Source organism: Penaeus monodon, unplaced genomic scaffold, assembly GCF_015228065.2.
Source record: "Penaeus monodon isolate SGIC_2016 unplaced genomic scaffold, NSTDA_Pmon_1 PmonScaffold_6375, whole genome shotgun sequence".
Classification (NCBI taxonomy): Eukaryota; Metazoa; Arthropoda; class Malacostraca; order Decapoda; family Penaeidae; genus Penaeus; species Penaeus monodon.
This window is the reverse complement of record NW_023661412.1, coordinates 1-17,596: the sequence shown is the minus strand read 5'-3', so window position 1 is coordinate 17,596 and position 17,596 is coordinate 1. Positions and strand designations below refer to the sequence as shown.

The following is a 17,596-nucleotide window of genomic DNA, read 5'->3' as shown; positions in this document are numbered from 1 at the left end:
TATTTTTATTTTTTTTTTTTGTGTGTGTGTGTGGGGGTGTGTGTGTGTTTTGTGTGGGGTGTGTGTGGGTTTTACAGGCAATTTCCTCTCTTAAATAAAATGAAAATGAAAAGAACTTTCCCTTTTAAAGAAAATATTACAAATCCATATGTTTTTTTTTTGTTTACGACCACAAAATGGTTTTTTTCGGTTCATTGGGAGAAATGTAGAAAGGGGATGAATGGAAATGAATATCTTCACAGTGAAGAGAGTTTTTGACGGTTCGATATATTTTCTTTAAAAATGCTATTTTAAGGGTTATCTCGCTTTTCATTTTTTAAAATGAATGAAGAATTTATTATTTTTAAATTTTTATTAATTATTTTACTTAACTTAACACTTTATTTTTAAGGAATAATTTTGGGGCTCGTGGAAGCAAATGCGGTAACCTTGTAGGCCTATGAAGTTTAATGAAACATGTACAAAAATTTTGCGGTTCGGTGTTAACTTTCTGACTGTGGTTGTGTTTTATTTCAAAGTCTGGCAATACTTTATTTTTGTTTTATGTTTGAAACACAGAATATACTATAATTAAGTTATAAATGTTTTTTAAAACTTTAGCAGGGAAATACATAATCATAAAAAGAAAATTTTTAGAATTATTAAAAATTTGTTTCATAAATTTTTCAGCAAAAAAATAGTGTTCAGAATCCCCTTTAGAAAATGAAATTAAAACTTTAGAATTTCATTTGCATTGAAGTGTAGGAAATTCTTTATTAGCAAAAAAAAAAAAAAAAAAAAAAAAAAAAAAAAAAAAAAAAAAAAAAATATATATATATATATATATATTATAAATATATATATATAAAATAATATAAAAATCAAAAAGGAAAAAAAAAAAATAAAAATAGAATCCCTGAAAGGCTAATCAAATTTATGATTTTGGTGTTTGTCTAAGAGAGAGCAGCAAAATATAATTTACATAAAAAAAACATACCATGGGACAGAAAGGTACGTTCACACGCCTTTTATGGAAAACACGCTGAAATATCTTCTCTGAAATATGCACTTGGAAGCAAACTTTTTTAAACAAACCCTATATGACCAATTTAGTGGCAAAATATATTTTTCAAAAATTTTTTTCCAAAAGGAAAGAGACTAAGAGACGAGCTGATAAAAAATCACTTTCAACCCGAAAAAAGTACGATTTCCCCCCCCAACCACGAGTCAACCCGACAAACCACCCGAAAAATACTACCGTCATTTTTTATTTATTTTTTTTTAACACCCATTCGTAATTGTTCAACCCCATCTATCTAGCTCTATTATCCCCATCCCTTCCCATCCCCATCATTTTACACCACAAGTAACAGTCTGCAACTTTTTAATTACATTTAACCCCCCCTTAATCAAATCTTTCTTTTGATGCATTTAGGTCTGCAGTATGTAGATTACATGAAAACATGATGAATTTAAAAGTTAGATATTTATACTTTAAAACGTACTTGGATAGAAAAAAAGCAGCTCTCTCCTTTTTCCCCTCTCTCAGTCTCTGTTTTTTCTTTCTCTTGTCGTCTCTTCTTCTCTTTCTGTCCCTCTCTCTGTCTTGTCTGTCTTCTTTTTTCTCTCTCTCTCTCTCTCTCTCTCTCTCTTCTCCTCTTTTCTCTCTCTCTCTCTCCTCTGTCTATCTCTCTCTCTCTTCTCTTCTCTCTCTCTCTCTCTCTCTCTCTTCTCTCTCTCTATTATAATAATATATTATATATATATAATATTATAATATGTGGGTGTGGGGGTTGTGTGTGTGTGTGTGTGTGTATGTATGTATGTATGTTGTATATATAAATAAAATAATATATATATAATTATGAATAATTTTTAAATATATGTACAATAGTTTATATATTTTATGACAATACATATATATATTACAAATACCTATTAATTTTTATATATATATTAAAATATATATATATAACATATACATATATATAATATATATATTATATTATTATTAATATAGAGAGAGGAGAGAGAAAGAGAGAGGAGGGAGAGGAGAGAGAGAGAGAGAGAGGGATAAATACATAAGATTATATTTATTTAAATTATATATATATATTTATTTTAAAATTATATTTTAGAAGATAGTAAAAGGGTGGATAGATAAAAGGGATACATTTAGGAGACAAAATGCATGCCCGTTCTGTTAAAGGAAAAGGAATAAAAGCACAATCCGATTTACCCTTTTCTCGGCCCACATTTTTCCCCAATAGTGGACATTTTTTAATTTTCCCATGATGAAATGATGGTGTGTGATATGATGATGGTGATGACATCATCGACACACACACACACCCCACAACACACACACACACCCCACACAACACACACAACACACACACAACAAAACCCCACAACACACACACACAAAAACGACCTTAACCTCCCCTTAACAAGCATAAGAGAAAAACCCCTACTACATATCTTCCCTCGAACTGGGTTTTTTGGTTGTTAAGCTAAAAGTAAATTATGATCTCGACCATATGTTAGACGTATGTTTATATATTTTTTTTTTATGTCGGATGTGTGTGTATCTGAGGTGGTTTGGCGTAGTGTGTGGGTTTTGAAAGTGTGTTTTTGCTTTTTTCGACAAGTGTCTGTTTGTGGTAAATTCTCTCGTTATTTTCTTTTCAGTTCCAGAATTTCCATGATAATGGGGAATTTCACCAAATTTCCCCTATGATAAACAAAAGGTGCCTTAAATAATTTTTTTCTACAATAGCACACACGACAAACCTTTCATTTTCTTTCCCTTTCTGTCAGACTAAAATATATTTTTTTCATATATTAGACTTGTTTTTAAAAAATCAAAAAACTGTTAACTTTTTTTATACTTCCCCTATCATTTTTGGTTGGGGCAATAATGATATGCAAATTTTTTCGTAGAGGCTTGTGTATAAAAATGAAAGAAGGGAAAGTAATGTTTAATTTAAAAAAATAAGTAACAAAAACAAATAAGAAAAAATACGATTACAAAATATATATAAAATATATATATATTATATATATATTTTATAAAATAATATTTCATCACACAACACATATTATATATAATATATTAATATATATTAATTATATTTTTATATATCTTTAAAGATTAAAAGTTGAGAATAAATACACGTTTTTGTTTTAAGCAATGACATCAGTAATAGCATATATGTGAAAGCTTCACCATATTTTTTGATTTTTTAAACTTTAGACAAGTCACTCGTTTTTTAGAATACCCTAAAAAAAAAATGCAACGTAACATTTTGCATTTTAAAATAAAATCACGAAATATTACCCACAATTTCTAAAATAAGCCGGGGAATTCCCACACGTTGTCAGTGTTCCGGTAAATAGTTTCTGAAAACTGAAAAAAGGCCCTGGAAAAAGGAGGGTTTTTTTCCCGCTTTAAATTGTATCTTCCTTCCCGCTGTCATCACTCCCCATCGTATTTTTCCCTGACTTTCTTCCTTTTGTTGCGTCTATCATTAAACTGAGAGCCCGGGAAGGGATGAAGAAAGGGGAAAAACCTGTTGATGAAGAAATATAGACTGGGGGAAGGAAGACTTGCCCCCCGTTGATGTTGAAGGAACCCCGGGAAGGCAAAGATGACATTTTTTGCAGCGGAAGGGGTGAGGCTTTTTGGGGCCCTGTGTTGGGGGAAGATTGTCCCCTGGTTGGCACGATGGAAGGCTGGCGGCCCCTGAACTGGAGATAAAAGGGGTAGGCTGACTTCTAGCGGGGGCAGAAGATGGCTGAGGAGTGGGATGCAGCCTGATTTGACGGGAGAAGCGAAGTTTGGGGAAAGGAAGACCCAGCCTGATTTCTAGTTGGTGCAAGGTAGGTCTGGGAGTGGTGCAGATAAGGCAGCCTGGTTCTTTTTGGGTACGGGGAAAGCTGAGGAGTTGTACAGGAATATGGGCAGGCTGATTTCTACCGGGAACAGAAAAAAAACGGGACGGGCTGTGTAGGAGGGAAAAAAGGATTTCTAGAAGCACAGGCGAAAGCTGGGAGCCTGAGCTGGAGAAACAGGGAATGGGCCCGACTTTTAGAAGGAACGAGAGAGGAGGAGAAAAGAGCAGCCAGACAGGCCCCGTTGAAGCAGGAGCCGCGGGAACCATTAATATGGGAGACAGTGGGTTTTTTAAAAGGAAGACAAAGGGGTTTTTGAAAGGTGAAGCTTGAGCAGCCTGTGCAGGAGCTGATGGGGAAAAAGAGCAGCGGGGCCCCCAGTAGGGAAAGCGCAACTGAGAGGGTTTTGCAGGGGCTGATGGAGAAGACAGAGCGCCTGGCCCCAAATAGGAACAGGGGGCAAAAATGAGAGGTTGTGCAGGGGCTGATGGGAAAAGAGAGCAGCCGGCCACAGTAGGAACAGGGGCCCCAAAATGAGCAAGTTTTGCAGGGGCTGATGGAGAAAAGAGAGCAGCCCCCGGCCCCAGAGGAAAAGGCGCAAATTGGCAAGTTTTGCAGGGGCTGATGGAGAAGAGAGAGCAGCCCCGGCCCCCAGTAGGAAAAAGGGCGCAAACTAGCAGGGTTGTGCAGGGGCTGAGGAGAAGAGGGCAGCCTTGCCCCTAACAGGGGCAGAAGCCTTATGGAAGACTGGGAGGTGGAAGGGGTGACGCTTCTTCTGGAGCAGCAGAAACCCCGCGAAGCTGTGCAGGATTTAATGGAGAGGAAAGGCCAGCCTGGCCACCCAAAGGAAAGGCACAAACTGAACAGGTTGCAGGAGGACGGAGAGGGAGAGAGCAGCCCGGCCACAGAGGAACAGGGGCAAACTAGCAGACTGTGAGGATGAGGGGGAAGAAAGGCAGCCCGACCACCCGTAGCAACAGGGGGAGAAGCTTGTACTGAAGACGAGGGGGTGGAAGGGGGATTGATTTTTTGCTGGAGCAGCGAAGCCTGCGGAGTCTGGGGATGTTGGAGGAAGAAAGGGTAGCCTGGCCCCTAGAGGAGCAGGGGCAACGAGCAGGGTGTGCAGGGGCGAAGGAGAGGAGAGAGCAGCCGGACCAGTAGGAAAGGGGCAGACTGACAGGTTGTGCAGGAGCGATGGGGAAAAAAGAGAGCCTGGCCACCAGTAGGAACAGGGGGGAGACTGAAAAGGGGAGCAAGGGGGAAAACAGGTGGGTTCTGGCAGGAGCTGGGCAGGGCCAACGAGGAATTTGGTGAAATTAGCAGGAGCAGAGGCCCAAATGTGGGCAGGGACAGCTGCGGGAAAGTGCAAAGGCAGGGAAGGTAGGTGAGGGGCTGATGGGGGGGTAAGAGAGGCGGAGAGCTTGTTTTGGGGGATGACGAAGCAGGACGGGCAGCAGAATTTGGATTGTCAGGGGGGGGTGGGTAAGGGGATAATTTGGGCTGTTAAAGGAGCAAGCTGGGAGCAGGGGCAGGGGCGGGGCAGGAGAGGGGGGGGCAGGAGCAGGGGCGGGGGGAGGGGCAGGGGCAGGGGCAGGGGAGGGGCAGGGCAGGGGCAGGACAGGAGCAGGAGCAGGGGCAAAAAAGACGAGGGGGCAGGGACTTTTACAGGGCAGGAGAAGGAGCAGGGCAAGGGGAGGAGCAGGGGGAGGAGCAGGGAAAGAGACAGGAGCAGGGGCGGGAGAAGGGAGGGGGGGGGCAGGGCAGGGAATGAGAAGGAGCAGGGCAGGGCAGGGGAAAAAGAGGAGCAGAGCGGAGGGGAGGGGCAATCTGAGGAGCAGGGCAGGGGCAATCTGAGGAGGGAGCAGGAGCAGGGGCAATCTGAGGAGAGGTGGGGGGCAGGAGCAGGAGCAGGGGCAATCGAGGAGCAGGCTGTGGAGCGGAGAGGAGCGGGGGCAATTGAGGAGGGGCGTGGAGCGGGAGGGGAGCAGGGGAAATTGAGGAGCAGGAGCAGGAGCGGGGGAAATTGAGGAGAGGAGCAGGGGAATCTGAGGGCAGGTGGGGAGCAGAGACCTGAGGCCTCACGGCCCTGGCCCGGAAGCGTAGGTGGGAGGAAGCCTGTGTTACGCTGACGTAGTGGGACGATAAGAGCGCGTGTCGGGGTGGGACGTAGTAGCGACCGACGGTTTGCCCATCGGCCCGGCCCCCCTCCTGGTGCCGAAGGCGACGGGGGGGTTTTCGGGCGTCGAGCGAGTTAAGTCATAAAAATAGCGTTTGGGCATGGGGACAGGGCGGGGCTACGGCAGGGGCAGAAGCCGGAGTTTAGCAGCGGTAAGGCAAATGCGGGGCCCTGGTGGGCAGAGTGGAGCGAGAGCCTGAGTGGAGCAGGGGCAAGGGCAGGGACTTGAGTGGAGCAGGGGGAAGGGCAGGGACTGAGCTGGAGCGGGGCAAGGGCAGGGACTGAGCGGGCAGGGGCAAGGGAGGGGCTGAGCAGGGCAGGGCAAGGGGAGGGGCTGAGCAGGAAACAAGGGGAGGGACTTTTCAGGGGCAAAGGGGAGGGGTTGAGCAGGACAAGGGCAGGGGGTTGAGCGGGCAGGAGGGGGAACAAAGGCAGGATTTGGCAGGAGCAGGGCAGGGGCAGGGGAAAGGAGGGGAATTGAGCAGGGGCAGGGGCAGGGGCAGGGGCAGGGGCAGGGGTTGAGCAGGGGCAGGGGCAGGGGCTTGAGGGAGAGGGGCAGGGGCGGGACTTTAGCGGACAGGGGCAAAGCGGGGCTTTAGAGGGCAGCAGGGAACAAAGGCAGGGGTTTGAGCAGGGCAGGGGCAGGGAAAGGCAGGGAATTGAGCAGGGGCAGGAGCAGGGGCAGGGGTTTAGCAGGGCAGGGGCAAGGCAGGGGGAATTAGCAGGGGCGGGGGCAGGGGCAGGGCGGGGCTTGAGAAGCGCTAGAGCGAAACCCCCATCAGCGGGCGAGGCATAGTTGTAGCCTGCGGGCCGGGGAGGCAAAGCGGCGCAAACAGGAGCAGGAGGGGCCACCTGGGGCCTATGGGGGTAAAAAGGCCGGTTAAAGATGGACCGAAGATGCAAAAAAAAGGCAGAGGATTTAAAAACCCGAATTAAAACTATATGGTTGGTAGTAAGTTATGAGTAAGTGTAAAATGAGTGGTGTGTTTTTACACACACACACTCACACACATATTTGGGGGTGTGTGGGTTTTGTGTTATGTGGTGTGTGTGTTTGTGGTTTGGTGTTTGTGTTTTGTGTTTTTTTTGGGGTGTGGGGTTTTGGTGTTGGTGTGTGTGGGTTTGTGTGTTTGTGTCTGTATATGTGATATACCACACGGTAAATTTATATAAAAATAAATTTTTTCCTCGTTCTTTGAAAGCACCGCACTTCTCTCGAATCGAAATCCAAAAAACGACTTAGCACGACCAACTGTATAAAGATAAAATAGATTTTAAAATAGTATTTAACATTCCCCGAGCGGGCGCGCTACTTCTGCGGCTTGGAGGGGAATGCTACGTTCGCGTTTGCGGAGCCCCATATATAGACCGCCACTATCCCCCCCCAACAACTTTGTAGACAAAACCCCCTCCTTTATTTCTAAGTTTTTTTTTTAGCCTTTTAGTTTTTTTTTACGAAGTGAAACACCCGGGAAAAAAAACGTTTTTGGGGTTTTTTCAAGATCTTTGATAACAATTTTTTATAGTACACTTATCGATTTCCCTTTTTGGGGGGGGTTTTTTGTTTATAGGCGAGAATAAAAAATATTACATAAAAAAAATTTCACAACGAATGCTATTTACGTAAAAAGCAATATATAATATATATAATATATAATTATATTATATTATATTTCACAATGTGTGGGTGTGTGTGTGTGTGTGTGTGGTGTGTGTGTGTTTGTGGTGTGTGTGTTGGTTTGGGGTTTTGTGTGTGTGGGTGGGTGTACAACACATATAAAATCTACACTTTCACTGAAGTCCTAATAATAACTCACCCTTTTTATTCTTTCTCTCTGTCCTTGCGCTCTCTCTACACACACACACCACACACCCCAAACACAACAAACAAACACACAAAAAAACCCCATAATACACATACATACACACACAAATCAACATACACACACACACAAACCACACATAAACACACACATAATCACCACCACGCAACTTTTTATTAATGTTTTGACAAAGTATAAAAGGTATAAATAAGAATGGCTATTTACAGTCAAGAAAGTTTTTGACCATTTTTTCGATTATTCATGTATTTCTACAAAGAAAAAAATCGAAACCCCGGACAAATACAATCTTCTTTTGTGAGATTTTAATTCTATTCATACCTTTTCTACATACTGTCCATACACACACAAACCACACAACAAAACATACAACACACCCCCAAAACCCCCCAACCAACACACACACACACAAACACACAGACAACACATACGGTGTGGGGTGTAATATATACACAGTATATATATACAGTTACATATATTACTGTACAACACAACACACACAGAGACATAACAACACAAACAACAAACACACACACAAACATACACACACACACACATACACACAACAACACACACACACAACACACACACACACACACACACATACCCAACACAACACACCCACACACACACACACACACACACACACACAATATATTTTATATATATATATATATATATTATATATATTTTATATAATATGCAGTATATACTCACATATATTTGTATACAGTCTAATATATAATGTATACATATGAACAGATACATATATGCGTTTTACAGTATATATAACGATATAGATATTTTAATTACATATATATTATATATATAATATAATATAATATATATATATATATTATAAACATACTTTTTATTTACATACACCACACACCACACACACACAACACACACCCCACACAAAATATAATTTTTTATTATAATATATTTTAATATATATATATATATATATATTATTAAAACAACACAGTAGATGTGTGTATGCATTTTGTTGTATAATACTTACATCAGAAACATACATACATATATTGTATTATATGTATATATGTATATATATATACATTATACATACATATAATATAATAATATATTTATTTATATAAAAAAATATATAATATATTATTTTAATATATATTTATTATATATATATAATTATACATATATAGTGTGGGGTGTGTGTGTTTGTGTGTGTGTGTGTGTGTGGTGTGTGTGTGTGTGGTGGGGTTTGGGTTTTACACACACACATATCATACGGTGCATATTAATAAATATAAAATAATATTATATATATTAATATATGTGTTTTTTGGGTGGTGTGTGTGTGTTGTGGTGTTTTGTGTGTGTGGTTTTTGTGTGTGTGTGTATACATATGCTAATATATAACACACACACACAATATATATATTTATATTATAATATATTATATATATATTATAAAAACATAAAATTCTATTGGTATATATAAAATATTATATATAATATATATATATAATATATATTATATAGGTAATAATGTTATAATATATTAATATATTATATATATTATAAATAATATATATATATAATATATATATCTGTGTGTGTGCGGGGTGTATGTGTTATGTATATATTATGTATGTATATATATTTAATAATGTATATATAAATATTATATTATATATATATATAATATATTTTAATATGGGAATATATTATATATTATATATTAATATTATATATATAATATATAATATAATCACCCCACAAATTATACACCAGAATGCATATATACACACTTATATATGTAGTTAATTATAATAAAAAAAATAAATACATAAAAAAATTATATAATATATATAATATATATATATTATATTATTATATATATACAAAAAATATATATATTGATTTAATTTTATTTATATATATATATATATAACACAATGTAATATTACCCCCTATTATTACCTTAATGAAGTGTCAGCGTATAGGAGCGCCGCAGCTAGGGGCCTCCCCGCGAGAAAAGTGGTTTTCACCCCCCCCCCCCCCGCGTGGCGCCCCAAGGAAAAAAGTTTCAGAAAAATTCCCCTTCGACCCGACGCATGCGGGGTTAGAATCCGCGAGATTCGTGTTGTTTTGGTGTTTTATAATTTTTCCTGTGTTTTTTAGTTGGTTTTAGTCATGCCTTCGGTTCAAGGGGAAAACCCGCATTCCTAAAACTCTCTCTCTCTATCCCCCTTTTCCCTCTCCTTTTTTTTCTTTCTTTTCCTCTCTGCTTTTCCCCCTCCTTTTTCGTCTCCCCCTCTCTGGCTGTTCCTTTCGCTCCTATTAATTTTTTCTTTTTTTTTATTAGTAGTATTTTTTTTTTTTTTTTTTTTTTTTTTTTTTGTAAATACGAAACCCCCACGTGAGTCTCGCGGGTGGGTTTGGTAAGATGATCTCCCCGAAATGGTTCTCAGTCGGCACCTACTTCGTTCACTTTCCCGTTGCATTTCCGAGGTTTTTTTTCCCTTTTTTTTTTTTTTTTTCGAGTGATTCTTTGATGGGCAAAAAAAACCCCTTTTGAGATACAAGAAGTCTGTTGCAAATCACTTCGAACCGCTCTGTTTATTTTTTTTGTTCATTGTTTGTTGTTCGTTAAAATATATATAATATTATTTTTACTAGACATGTTTCTTTTTTTCTTGTCACAGGCAGAAATGTTAAAAGTTTAATAAAAAAAAACTGAAATAAAACAAATTCCCTGAATCTTTTTTGGGGTTTTAAAGATAAACTTTTCCTCCCCTTTTTTTACGAAAGGAACCTTGGAAATTCTCCCTTCCCCTAGGGCGCGCAAAAGGGCATTTCGCACGGCCCGGATGGCCCGCACACCCCACTTACAGACGTGGGTGGGGGGGCTGGTGGGTCGGCGGCGGGTCGCTTTTTTTGGACGGGCAGGGGGTGGGGGGGGGAGGGTGGGGGGTTAAATTTGGAGTCCCTTTTCCCTTTTTTGTCGTTTGGGTAGAAGCGAGGGGGAGAAGGGGAGGTGTGTATGGGCGCTTCATTATGCGGGGGTAGAGACCTCAATTTACTCCTTTTTCTTTCATACACACAACACAAAACACACAATCCTTTTGAAAACATCTACAAAATAACATAAAAAAAAAAGTATAAGAAAAGAAAGAAGAAGAAAAAAGAAAGAAAAAACGAAGAAAGGGATGAAGGAGAAAAAAGAAAAAAAAAAGGTGGGGGGGGGGGAAGAACAAAAAAAATAGGTGCTCTGCTATCGTTTCGCTCGACCGCCCTGGCTCGGCCCCAAGGAGAAGGTTTTTGGGTTTTGGGGCGAGCGGGAAGCCCTTTAAAAAAGCGTATCCCTTTTAGCATTAAAAGGTTTGTTGGGGGGAAACGAACCATTTTTTCTACGCTATACCGAAAACATGAAGGGGAGAGTTAGTTAGCCGCTCAGCACTGTTTTCTTTTAATGGGTCCACAAAGGGGTTTCTTTTTTTTCTGGGTTTTCGTGCTTTAATCGCCTTCTCTTATACAAAATTGCCGCAGGAGCTTTTCAAAATCCCATGCAAAGAAATAAGAAGGGGTATATATATATACTCCCTTGAATACTTCACAAAGGAAAGGGGGAAAAAGGACAATTTCACCTCAAAAAATGGAATGATCTTTTAGGTTACGAAGACAGAATGAAAACCCTTGATAAGTATTTCAGGTCAAAATACATCATACATTTCTTTACTTTGAAATTTGTTAGAGAAATAAAAAAAAAACATTATTAAACAAACGAGAAAAAATAAGTGTAAAGTTAGATAAGTGCAAATAAATAAAAATTTTTATACATTAGTAACCCTATATATATAATATATATTCACACACACACACACACAACAACACACACACACACACACCACACACACACACACACACACAACATATATATATAATATATATATATATATATATAATATTATATATATATATATATAATATATGTGAAAAATTCCCGTAAATTCAATTTGGGATCGATACAGCAGCTGGCCCGTGCTTAGTTCAGAATTAGTGACCCAGGGAAACAGCGGTTAAAGCATAAGAACTGAAGAAGAGGCGGAAGAAGAAATAGAAAAGCGTATAAAATAAAAAAGAAAAAGAGTAAGTAAAGTGATTACTTACCGTAGTTTGTTTTAACACAGGAACCATTCAAATGATTTCTGTTATTTCAAAGATTTGGGAGCTGCGGTAATCCCTGCTCCAGCAATTCCATATTTTAGTTACTAAAGAAGAATTCTCTTTGAAAACCCAAGTAATGAAATGAATTGTCGCAAAAGGTCTAACATCTAAACAAAACTGATATGTGTTGAACAGACCAAACAAATGGATTATCAAAGTGAAAAAAATCTTGTAACGCAAGTTAACAGAGAACATGTCCCCGTGCATTTGCCACTCATCTTGATTGGATGCAGCTGTGGGAAAATTTTATTAAAAAATTTCAACTTTATATTCCACCCCCCCCTTATCATTTAGCTTCCACCCCACCTCCCACCTCTAGTAATAATGATACAAATCGATTGTAGCAAGTTTACCCTATTTATTTTCAGATAAATTTAAGCAAACTTGTATTTTTAGACTTAGCAATGCACTGATTTTTTTCCCATCTCGTTTTTTGCGAACTGGCCAAACTTCTTTATTTTACTGGAAGCTCATCTAAAACCAATTCATCTTGACAGCTGTGTCAATTGTAGATAAGTCATAACCCGGGCCCTTACTGACTCATTGACAATCCGCGCATTTTTGCCATTACTCAACCAGTGGCACTTTTTTTTCGTCAACTAATGAAGAAAACTTGTGAAGTCTAGCAACTGGGACGGTCGAAAAGCGTTTATCACTTATTGTATCTATTTATATTTAATTTGTTTTTTTGGTAGATTTACGTCCCTTTTTGTTTATGAAAGCATTTTTTTGCTTTATTTATCGCAATCTCCAAAAATAATTTCCCCGTATTAGCTTCACCTAAACTAACCTCGTGAACACTGATCAGTCGCGTTAACAGCTCTCTCCATTGGCAGAAAAGCGTGTGTTAAAGATTCGTCATATAATGAATCAAAAACGTTGTCACTTTGTATCTTTATATAATTTATGAAACACGTTTGTCAATTGTTCTGTTTACCTGTATAATTCATAAAAAAAAACGTTTGTTACTTATTCTCTATCTAATTCATCAACAACGTTTGTTACTAATACTCTATATGATTCCCTGTATTGCTGATTGCAAATTACCCCCATTTTTGAAACATATGATCACCCTGCGCCACCACACTTGCCGTATCTCAATTACATTTCAAAAATCCGAATTAGAGAGGAAGAAGAGGAATTAGAGGACGACGAAGAAGAAGACGACGAAGAAGAAGACGACGAAGAAGAAGACGACGACGAAGAAGACGACGAAGAAGAAGACGACGAAAAAGGAAGACGACGAAGAAGAAAGACGACGAAGAAGAAGACGACGAAGAAGACGAAACAGAAAAGAAATCTTACCCCAGTATTTCACTAATTCTGTCAGTCACACAAGGTATGATCTACGGTAACATGGCTGGGACCGAAGACAACAAAATAGCGATTCGGATGATAAGATGATGATGATGATGATAACAATAACACTAACTTTAAACCCAAAAATTTTATATAACATTAAGATTAATAATAACATTAGTATCAACAATAACATTTAGAATAATAGTAGCAAAAACATAATAACAATAATAAACAATATCAATAACAATAACATAACAATGATAAAAATATCAATAAACAATCTTTAAATAGAGATCATTAATATTATAATTGTCAACAGGTCTTAAAGTTCGAATGCAACAAAACAAAAAGTTTTTTTCGGTGGAAAGTCACACACCCAAAAGCCGTTTAAAAAGTACGGGAAGGAAGGGTACTTTGGGAGTCAATATGTAAAAGGACAACGGAAAAAAGAGAAAGAGATTATGTACGAAAGCTGGGGTGCGGTAGTGTAAAATGCATGAACCCGCGAGGCAAAAGAATGGTTTAAAAGCGGGGAGGAAACGCACGGGAATTTCCCCCGCGTGAATGGTTAAGGTGAGATGTTTAAAAATAACAAATGTGCTAGACACCCAAAAATCATACTTTTATAAAGTTTGTGGAAAAAAAGGGTAAAAAAAATGAGTTTAGCGATTAGAAATAAATGAGTTAGATGTCAACGATTGTAGAGCGCTATAGGATAGTATGGCAGTGGGCAGAGTAACAGGGGAGGAGAGCAAGTGGAATATGGCGGGGGTTTGTAAAAGGGGAAGGGTTAAGGGCAGGGGGGGGATTACATCAAATGGAGGACATCTATGTGTATGAGGAAGGAGAGTAACACGTATGAGGTAACTGAAAAAAATAAGATAAAAGAAAACACCGGAACAATAACAATTGGAGAAGTAGGAGAAGAATCCGGGCCATGAGTTTAGGGAACAGGGGAAGTTGGTGGAGGATGAGGGAGACCGTCAGGATCCGGAGAAGGACGCTGTTGCCAAATAAGGGAGTCACGTGAGCATCCAGGTGGGAGTGGCAAGGATAATGGGGAAGGAGGAGGGAATGGTGATGCGCACAGAGAATGGGGGGATGGGGTATGTTGGGGGAGAGGGGGAGGAAGAGGGGTGGGGGGAAGTACGGAAAAGGGGACAATGGAGATCGGCAAACATCAAACAAAAAATCAGGGTTGGGGGTTTCGGGATGCTACAAAAGGCCATAATTGGCTTTTTTTTTCTCAGGTCAACTTCCTCTTAATATTTGTGCTTCCTTGTGGTGATCAAAGTGACGGATTATAGCGAAATAAGCGTTAAAGAGTTTTATTTTCAGTGGCCATATTTATCTAAATACATAATAAAAAAGGCCCCGTTCATGTCAGCGATGGTTTATATATAGATATACACATATACAAAATATATGTATATTTTTTTTTTTTTTCTCTTTTTTTTTTTGACAGATCCGTGTGCAAAAATAGCAGCAGCTCTCATCCGCTCAAACCAGCTTTCGCTCATCCAGAGTGAAGTCGCGTTTTTAAAATCGGACAAGCAAATCCTGAATTTCTGTTACTCTTCGCATTGGCCTGTGTCAGGCTGCCGAGGGAGAAATCAATAAGCATGCTTTTAAAAACCGAAGCATAGGTAACTGGCATCATACCACCCAGTCCACTACAGTGCCATAATATTCAAAACCTATTACACAATCCTCTTAACAACACGAAATCGAAATCAAAAATTTAGTCCATTCGCTACCCCAATCTCGTTCCCAAATTGAAAGAAGTGGAAAATTTTGCCTATGTCAAATGTTGAAAATTGAGAACGATGAGAGCATGACATGTAAACCTTCAAATTTCCCTACTTTAGCTCCCAACACTAAGTTATAAAGAGTCTATTTTTTTTAAAAAAGCCCCAAGGGCAGAAAATTTCGCACTTCTCTTCTCCTCTTCACCGCTTTACTTTAAATCGAACCGGTGTGATAAAAAAAGGACAATACTATGTAATGAGTTTCGATATTACATCACCACTGAAGATCTTGTTTTAAAAGTGTCATTTTTTGTTTTCCACTGCAAAATAATTCCATTTCCTTTTTACATACCTTTTCTAAACAGTTATCTGTCTGCTAGGGTACTTTTACTTACCGAATTAAAACATAAAATACTTTAAACAAACACACACACCAAAAAATTATCATAATCACTATAATTCGTTACAAGAAAGGGGGGGTCATGAACAGATAGACTGTGAATTCCCCAGAATATAAAAAAAGAACTAAAAATTGATATCACAGACTCCTCTTTCACCTTATTTAATTAACCAACACCTGTCACAACTCTCCTGCGCATCCCCTTTGTTTGAAGAAAAAAAAAGAAGAGAGAGAGAAAAGAGGGGAGAGGAGAGATGGAGAGAGAGAGAGGAGAGGGGAGAGAGAGAGAGAGAGAGAGAGAGGGAAAAAAAAGAAAGAGGAGGATGAGAGAGAGAGGGGAGAAGAGAGAAGAGAGAGAGAGAGAAAAGGAGAGAGAAAAGAGAGAGAGAGATGGGGGGGAGAGAGAGAGAGAGATGGGGGAGAGAGAGAAGGGGGGGGAGAAGAGAGAGAGAAGAGAGAAAAGAGAGTGAGAGAGAGAGGAGAGAGAGAGAGAGGAGGAGAGAGAGCGAGAGAGAGAGAGAGAGGGGGGGGGCAGAGATAGAAAGAAAGGGGAGAGAGCGAGGGGAAGAGAGAGAGAAGGAGAAAAAGTGAGAGAAGAGAGAGAGGAGAGAGGGAGAGAGGAGAAAAAAAGAAAAGAGAGAGAGGGGGGAGAGAGAAAGAAAAGAGAGAGGGGAGAGAGAAGAGAGAGAGAGAAGAAGAGAGAGAAGAGAGAGAGGAGGGATGAAAAAGAAGGAGAGATAGAAGGGAGAGAGAGAGAGGGAGAGAGAGAGAGAGAGAGAGAGGAGAGAGAGTAGGGGAGAGGAGAGAAAAGAGGGAGGGGAGAGAGAGAGAGAAAGAGAAAAGGAGACGAGAAGAGAGAGAGAGAGAGAGGAAAGAGGAGAAAGAGAAAAGAGGAGAGACAGAAGCATGAAGAGTGAGAGGGAGAGAGACAAAGCCGGAAAGAGGAGATTTGGGGAGGAGAAAAGACAGAAAATTTTAAGGAACAAGCTGACCGAAAAGGGGATGAAGAGTGAGACGAGAGGAGAGAGTGGGAAAAAAGAAAAGAATGAAAAGAGGAAAAAAAGACGAAGAAGAAAAAGGGAATACGCGAATGAAGAGGAAGGAAAAAGAGAGAAGAAGGAAAAAAAGAAGAAGGAAGAAAAGAGAGAAAGATAAAAGCAAGAGTACTAGAAAATAGAGAAAAGACTAAAAAATAATCAAGTATTAGAAAGGAAATCAAAGGGCTATGAAGAACGAAAAGAATTCAACGAGGGAGTTCATTTTGAAAGAAGGAAAATGCAACATAACAGAACGAGCTGGGGGAAATTCCAAAAATTCTAAAGTGAACACTCGAAAGACATAATTAAAAATATTAGAAAAAAAAATATAATATATTAAATATATTATTAAAATACAAGAAACTAATTAAGACAAAATAATTTAAATTTTATTATAAAAAACACATATAACGAATAATTGAATACTTTATTGTAAAACATACTATATAATAATATAATGCAATAGAAATAATATTAAATTTACATAAGTACATATAAAAGGAAAAAACCTCGTGCATAAATGGGAAAAAAAAAAAAGATTGTTTTTATACATAAAAAAAAAAAAAAAAAAAAAAAAAATTATATATATATATATAAATATATAAAAAATATGTGTTGTGTGGTGTTTTTTTTGAGTTGGTGGGTTTTTTCTAGTGTTTTATTTGGTTTGTGTCATTTGTTTTGTTGTGGTATTTATTTTGGGGTTTTGTTGTGTGTTGTTGTGTGTGGGTTCTCAAAAATTTAAAAACCCAACCCCTAAAATAAATATATATATATTATATATATATATATAAAATTATATTATTTAAATTTATTGAATTTAAAATTTTTTATTATAAAAGGGGTTTTTTCCCACTTTTGGTTATGGTATCATGTAAAATTTTTGTTTTGTTCATTTTATCATTTTAAAGAAAAAGAAAAAACTGCCTTACAAGGATGGTTTTAATACCCAAAGAGAAAAACCAAAAATTGCATTCCTTTCTTAAAAACCAACAAAAAAACAGAAA

General features: G+C 38.7%; 2 protein-coding genes across 2 annotated transcripts; both read right to left on the bottom strand.

Moving 5' to 3' along the window:
• Positions 1-3,592: 3,592 nt before the first annotated feature.
• LOC119571460 (vegetative cell wall protein gp1-like) lies at positions 3,593-6,152 on the bottom strand (the record flags this gene model as incomplete). The annotated part of the gene is made up of 6 exons (XM_037918755.1): positions 6,055-6,152; positions 5,698-5,959; positions 5,052-5,226; positions 4,548-4,706; positions 4,114-4,357; positions 3,593-3,918 (listed from the first exon to the last, which is right to left on the bottom strand). Coding segments are annotated over exons 1-6 (1,264 nt in total), but the record flags the coding sequence as incomplete, so codon positions are not given.
• A 40-nt stretch (positions 6,153-6,192) lies between these two features.
• Positions 6,193-6,908, bottom strand: LOC119571459 (vegetative cell wall protein gp1-like; the record flags this gene model as incomplete). The annotated part of the gene is made up of 2 exons (XM_037918754.1): positions 6,193-6,383; positions 6,628-6,908. Coding segments are annotated over 2 exons (472 nt in total), but the record flags the coding sequence as incomplete, so codon positions are not given.
• Between the last annotated feature and the right edge of the window lie 10,688 nt (positions 6,909-17,596).